Source organism: Myotis brandtii, unplaced genomic scaffold (assembly GCF_000412655.1).
Source record: "Myotis brandtii unplaced genomic scaffold, ASM41265v1 scaffold698, whole genome shotgun sequence".
NCBI classification, from domain to species: domain Eukaryota; kingdom Metazoa; phylum Chordata; class Mammalia; order Chiroptera; family Vespertilionidae; genus Myotis; species Myotis brandtii.
The window spans coordinates 1,430,257-1,437,247 of record NW_005370731.1 but is presented as its reverse complement, the minus strand read 5'-3'; the positions used below and the strand labels follow the sequence as shown (position 1 = coordinate 1,437,247).

The 6,991-nt window shown below is 49.3% G+C and overlaps 1 protein-coding gene across 1 annotated transcript in view; it reads right to left on the bottom strand.

Moving 5' to 3' along the window:
* The window catches only part of ITGAM (integrin, alpha M (complement component 3 receptor 3 subunit)), a 50,781-nt gene extending 44,194 nt beyond the window's left edge, over positions 1-6,587 (bottom strand). Inside the window, exons 1-5 of the mRNA XM_005882078.2 lie at positions 6,478-6,587; positions 5,195-5,300; positions 1,835-1,938; positions 1,583-1,653; positions 1,317-1,434 (exon numbers count right to left, since the gene is read on the bottom strand). Coding sequence (XP_005882140.2) covers positions 1,317-1,434; positions 1,583-1,653; positions 1,835-1,938; positions 5,195-5,300; positions 6,478-6,562 — 484 coding nt within the window. The 5' untranslated portion in view covers positions 6,563-6,587. The remainder of the gene's footprint in view (positions 1-1,316; positions 1,435-1,582; positions 1,654-1,834; positions 1,939-5,194; positions 5,301-6,477) is intronic.
* Between the last annotated feature and the right edge of the window lie 404 nt (positions 6,588-6,991).

Below are 6,991 nucleotides of genomic sequence, written 5' to 3'. Positions count from 1 at the left end.
CAGAGATAGAAACAACAATGATGAGAGAATCATTGATTGGCTGCCTCCTGCACGCCCCACACGGGATCAAGCCTGCAACCCAGGCATGTGCCCTGACCGGGAATCAGACTCTAACCTCCTGGTTCTTAGGTCAATGCTCAACCACTGAGTCATACGGGCTGGGCTCAGCTGAACTTTTTGACTCACTTCAAAGAAATTGCAGAAGTTATGAGCTGTAACTTCTGAGATTAGTGTATGAAAAGACTGTGACTTCTGCTTGGGTGCCTGCTCTCTCTTCTCTCTCAATCTTTATCCACCCACCCCTGAGGGAAGCCAGCTGCCATGGTGTGCGCTGCTCGCTGTGGGGGTCCCTGTGACAAGCTAGGGGAAGCCTCTAGCCATCGGCCAGTGAGGACCCAGGCCTCGGTGCAACAACCTTGAAGTGAGCTTGGAGGTGGCTTTTTCCCAGTCAAGCCTTCAGATGAGACGACAGCTCTGGTGTGACAACTTAACTCCCATCTCATGAGCAACCCTAAGGCAGAGGCACCCAGCTGGGGCACGCCCAGATTCCTGATGCATAGAAGCTGCAAGATAATGAATCTTGTTGCTTTTAGCTGCTCCGTTCAGGGGAAATTTATTATGAAGCAATAAATACAAAAGCACAGAGCAGTGAACAAGCTAGGCAACATCCTTGCTATCATGGAGCCGACATTCCAGAAGAAAGGACAGCTGAGAAGCACGTGGAAAATGGAAATGCAGACGTGAGAACGGTAGTTAGGGCGATGTGGCAGGGAGTCGCAGCGGGGATGGTTGGAAGGGCACTGGGAGGCCTCTGGAGAGGCGGCATTGGAGCTGAGATGACGATAATGGGCTGTCAGCTGAGCTCTTGGGGAAGAGCACACCAGGCCGAAGGAATGGAAAGTGCAAAGGCGCGGAGGCAGGGGCAGTTCTGTGTGGTTCTTGGAGAAGAAAGACAGCCGTGTGGCTAGAGCACAGCGGCTGAGGGAAGGGATGGGAGAGAAGCTGGAGAGGTGGGCAGGGCCTCACCACCTAAAGCTTCAGAGCTCTGGGCAGGAGACCAAGGCACTTCCTCTAAGGACAATGTGTGGAATATCACCTTACAAAGATGAGCTGCTATCGAAGGACTTTTCTTGAAGTGCAAGACCCTAGCACTTCGCCCAAGTGTCTCTCTCTCTCTCTCTCTCTCTCTCTCTCTCAGAACCTTCTACACCTAGACTTCTAAGTCACGCTCCAGACTACGAGTGGTCCCCAGTCCAGTGCTGCCCCTGCCTCCAGCCTCTGCTGCCCATCTCCCCTCTATACCAAGCGCAGCCTACCTCTGAGAGCCTTTGGGAACCTCTGGGGCGGCTGCCGCAGGTTGGATCCAAACAGGAAGCAGAAGCCGTTCACATAGGTGTTCTCCTTGCACGTTTGGTGTAGGGTGGGGCCGCAGGCCTGGAAGGCAGGGTGCAGGTAGGAGGGGCTGTCCCCTGCTTCCTGTCCTTTTACCCCAACATCTCCATCCTCTGCAAGACGCCAGCCCCAACAGCCCCAGGTCTCCACGCCTCCCTTCAGACACTCCCGTGACCCAGGGGCGACTCACCAGCAGCCGGAAAGGGTTGGTGGCAAATGCCAGAGACAGACCCAGGGACATGTTCACGGCCTCCGGGGGCACTGAGAGGACAGACATGCGCATGGTCACATTCAGGAGAGGAAAGGGCCTGAGGAGAAGCTGGACAGGGGTCACCTCGACCCGGGAGACACAGGCTGGCAGGTCAAGGGGCAAAGGGAATGCCTGGCAAGTGCAGGGATATACACAGCAGGGCCCCGGGGCTTAGGGAGGGGCGGGGCTCACCCTGCAGCTGGATGGGTTCACAGGCTGACGTGCTGTAGTCACACTGGTAGAGGCCTCCCGTCTGATTGGCGGTCTTTATCTCCTGGGGGGCTCCCACCACCACCCTGCGGGGAGAGTTGGGCACAGATCGCCACAGGAACCCGAGGAAATGGACACGTGGAGAGAGAAGGAGGCCAGGGAAGAAGCCCTGCCCCCGGGGGGAGAGTGGGAGCCAATCCACACAGGTTCTCCAATTCCTAGGGACAGGACGCTCAACAAAGAAAAAGTGGGAAAATTTTCAATCTCAGCGTGGGAAGGACACACACCAAATAGGTTATTTAAAAATGGTTCAATTCGCTCCTCGTGACACCCAGAGGTGGCGGCTGATCAGCACGAAGCTGGGCATCTGTTTCCCAGTAACCGGCTGCCAGAATTCTGCTCGCTGACCTGGGCGATGGCCACAAACTTCTGCCTTTGGTGAGAAGCGTGTGGCCACAGAAGCTGGACGGGTTATGTGGTCGGAGTCAGTGGTGGGAACTACAAACAAGGTTCCCCGTGAAGCAGGGTGTCTTGCCGTGGCCGAGTGGCCCGCTGCGGTGTGAGAGGATTCCTGTTATAGACCAAGGAGGATGGAGAGAGAAGTCACAGCTGTTTGGGGCTGCATTGCGGACGCCATGTTCCCAACCTGGTCGTTGTACAAGAAGGGGAGAAAGATATTCCTGGTCTCATTGATGCTGCTGTCCCTCATGCCCGGGCCCGAAAGAGCTAGCAGAACCCACACACGTTTCCATCTCTAGAGCAGATGCTGTCCAGCAGGGTGCTGTGAGACAGCCCTCCACAGAGAAGCTAAGAACTAGGACCAAAGCACCCACGAGTCAGCGTCTTGTTACCCACGTGGCCTGCCATGCAGCCCGTGACACAGACGTGGGCGTATTGCTCTGAAGAAACAGCGCCCTAAAGAAAATAACCAAGAGGCCGTAGAATATGCTAAACTTTTAGCCAAGAGGAGGAGGGAGGCCACAGGAAAACGTAAGAAACAGATTGCCTGAGAGCTCCTACCTCTAAGTCTGAGCTCAGTCAAAAATGAAGTTTTTCTTGCCCTGGGGAAGGGAGGGCGGGGGGGTTGGGGGGCTCAGTTCGTTAGAGGGTTGTCCTGTGCACTGAAAGGTTATGGATTTGATTCCCAGTTGGGGCACGTACAGAAGGCAAAAATGGATGCTTCTCACCTCAATGCTTCTCTCTCTCTCTATCTCTCTTTCTCTCTCTTGCCCCCCCCCCTCTAAAATCCACAAGCAGCCCTAGCCAGTTTGGCTTAGTGGATAGAGCATCAGCCTGTGGACTGGAGGGTCCCAGGTTTGATTCTAATCAAGGGCACAGGCCCAGGTTGCAGGCTCAATCCCCAGTGTGGGGCGTGGCATGCAGGAGGCAGCCGATCAATGATTCTATTTCTCTATCCCTCTCCTTCCCTCTCTCTGTAAAATCAATAAAAACGTATTTTTTTAAAGATCATTTAACAACAAAATAACATAGTACTGGCATAAAAACAGACATAGATCAATGGAACAGCATAGAAAGCCCAGAAATAAACACATGCCTCTATGGTCAATTAATACTTGCCAAAGAGGCAAGAGCATACGATGGGGTAAAGACAGTCTCTTCAATAAATGGTGTTGGGAAAACTGGACAGATACATGCAAAAAAATGAAACTCGACCACCTTCTTATGCCATATACAAGAATAAACTCAAAATGGATTAAAGATATAAATGTTAGACTCGAGACCATAAAGTCTTAGAAGAGTGGTTCTCAACCTTTGCTGCACATTAGAATCACCTGGGAATCTCCCATAACAAAGAAACAGAATTTCCGGAGGATGCGGCTCAGAAATCAGGATTTTAAAAAGATTCCCAGGTGATTCTAATGTGCAGCCAAGGTTGAGAACCACTGTCTTAGAAGAAAAGATAGGCAGTAAGATCTCTGGCATTTCTCATAGCAATATTTTTACTGATATATCTTCTCAGGGAAGGGAAACAAAAGAAAAAATAAACAAATGGGACTGCATCAAACTAAAAAGTTTTTGTACAGCAAAGGAAACCATCAACAAAATGAAAACACAACATACTTAATGGGAGAACATATTCACCAATGATACATCTGATAAGAGGTTAATATCCAAAATTTATAAAGAACTCATACAACTCAATACCAAAAAAAAATTTTTTCTTCAATTTAAAAATGGGCAAAAGACCTCAATAGACACTTCTCTAAAGAGGACATACAGATGCCCAATAGACATGAAAAGATGCTCAACATCACTAACCATCAGAGGAACGCAAATTAAAACTACAGTGAGATATCACCTCACACCTGTCAGAATGGCGACCATCAACAAACCCACAAGTGACAAGTGTTGGCCTGGATGTGGAGAAAAGGGAACCCTCCTGCACTGTTGTTGGCAATGTAAATTGGTGCAGCCACTGTGAAAAGCAGTATGGAGGGGGGTCCTCAAAACATTTAAAATGTAATTGCCTTATGACCAGCGATTCCATTTCTGGGTATATGTCAGAAGAAACCCAAAATACTGACTCAAAAGAATATATGTACCACTATGTTCATTGCAGCATTATTTACTCATGATAGCCAAGCTATAGAAGCAACCCAAGTGCCCATCAATAGACCAGTGAATAAAAAATTGTGGTACATATAGACAATGGAATATTACTTGGCCATAAAGAAGAATGAAATCCTACCATTTGCAACAGCATGGATAGACCTAGAGGACATTATGCTAAGTGAAATAAGTCAGTCAGAGAAAGACAAATACCATATGATTTCACTTACATGTGGAATCTAAAGAACAAAACAATGAAACAAACAAAACTGAAATAGACTCATAGAAACAGAGAATGGACTAATGGCTGCCAGAGGGGCAGGAGGGTGAGGGACTAGCTAAAAATAGTAAAGAGAATAAATACAAATTGGTAGATGCAGAACAGTCACGGGATGTAAAGTACAGCACAGAGACATAGAATAACTGTGATTGGTGCCAGTGGGTACTGGCAATATCAGGAAAGCCCTTTATAAAGTATATGATTGTCTAACCTCTATGCTGGTATATGCTGTACACCAGAAACTAATACAAAATAACATTGAATGTAAACTGTAATTGGGGAAAAAAATGTTTAAACCCTCCTGGGATAGGAACTGGGAGAAAGGAGTGCGGGAGATTTTTCACTATCACACTCTTTGGGATTAACTATTCGGAAATAAAGCAAGAAAAACAAACAAAAAACAACAACAAAGGAAATGGGAGGGAGGGGTTCTCAGGGATGCATCTTAGAGGGAAAGCGGGGGAGGCAGGGAGCTCCACGGTGGCCCTTACCGGGACCCCTCAATCTGGACCACGCTCTGCCCGAAGCTCCTCGCATTCTCTTGAAAGATCACGGGGTTTTCGGTGTCCAGGTTGAACCCATGACATAAGGCCAAGGCTGGAGGGAAAACAGAGGGTGAGGGTCAGGAGGAGAGAAGGACATAGTGAAGGAAGCAGTTCGTCCTCCTGCTCCGTGCGTCTTCCTGCGGGATTCACCCCCACCCAGCACGGAGATGTGGGGCTCCCACATGCAGCTCTGAGAGCCTGGGCCAGAGCTCAGCACCCTTTTCCCACAAAGGACCCAGTAGTAAAAATGTTAGGCTCTGTGGGCCCACAGGCAAGTAGAGTATATTATGTACTTATATAATGTATGTTATGTACTTATAAGTATTATATAGGTAGGTACTTATATACAAGAGAGCAAATGCATTCCCACAAATTTTTCATTGAGATTCAAAATATAATAATGGAGTACACTTTTTGTCATACAAATTTGCTAATGACACAAAGGGAATTCTTTGGGGGAGATGACATTTCTCACTTCACTGGGATTAAATTAGTGTTCCCGAGCATGAACCAATTATAAATGTCCATCTGCAACCCAAGGCTCACAGGCCATACACGTCGATGGCGGAACCCTTGCCTTATGCCCATAGACCTCAGTGGCTGACCCCTGGCCTAGCCCACCAACGCGGGGTGCTTCCCGCCCCTCTCTGAGCCCCACCCTATGCTCCCACCCTACTGATTTGCCCAAGATCAAGTTCCTAAATCTCAGTTAGGCAATTTCCTTCCCATGCAACTCTCAAGCATTTCATTCCCGGTTTTTGGCTCATTCGCCACAAAACACAGGCATAAAAGAAAACAAACTTAAATCATTTGATCCATCCGTCATTCCACAAACATTTACACCTGGGTCCGTAGAAAACAGAACTGGAGGCAAAGTGGTGGTGAGGGGGGACCCAAGAAGAAACACCCTCAGAAAAGCATCCAATACCTGCTGTGCTACCCTTCACCTCTCTAGTCTCAGGTTCCTCATCTGTGCAGCAGAGGGGCCAGCCAAGCCCCCTTGCACAGCCTACAGATACAGTTCTTCATCCAGTCTTCTCTGCTCATCTCATCTTGGTCTAGCTCTACTCTCCGCTCCTTCGTTAATCTCTTATCCTTCCCCAAATCCTCTTTGTCTCTCCCCAATCTGACCCCGTGATATTCTGCACCCCTTCTCTCTACTCGCAGACTCATAAGTTCCCCTCCTCCTCACCCTAAGCACCTCCCCCAGCCCCAGGCCCCTGGCTCACCTGTTAAGAGAAGGACTCGGCAAGTCATGGCTGGAGGGAGCAGGAGCCCTGTGACTGTGGGCATCACCAAAGCCAGGAAGGACATAAAAAGAGAAGTAGTAGAAGCAGAAATATGCTAGAGACTCAAAGGAAGAGGGCGGGGGCTTAGTTAGTACAAAGCCTTCTTGACCTCCCTCCTGTGGCCACAGTCAGCTCCCTCCCCCAACCACCAGCTTCCTAGCCCAAACCAGAAAGGTCACTATTTCCAAGGTGTTGTTTGCCCACCAGCTTCTAGGCTTGTGAAAGCATTGTGAGAAGCAAGCCAAGTAGGCTCGGGGCCTGCCTCCTGGAACGTGTGTTCTACACATTAACACAGACCACCCAAGTGTGGGAGGCCACCCCCTGGGTCTCCCTGAAAGCACGCTTTGCAAAATGCCCTGCCCTCCTGCCCAAGGAGACAGGAGCACCCTTCAGCCAGAATTGCCCTCCTTTGTAGCCATCCATAAGGACAGCTCAGACACAGAGAGACCTATAT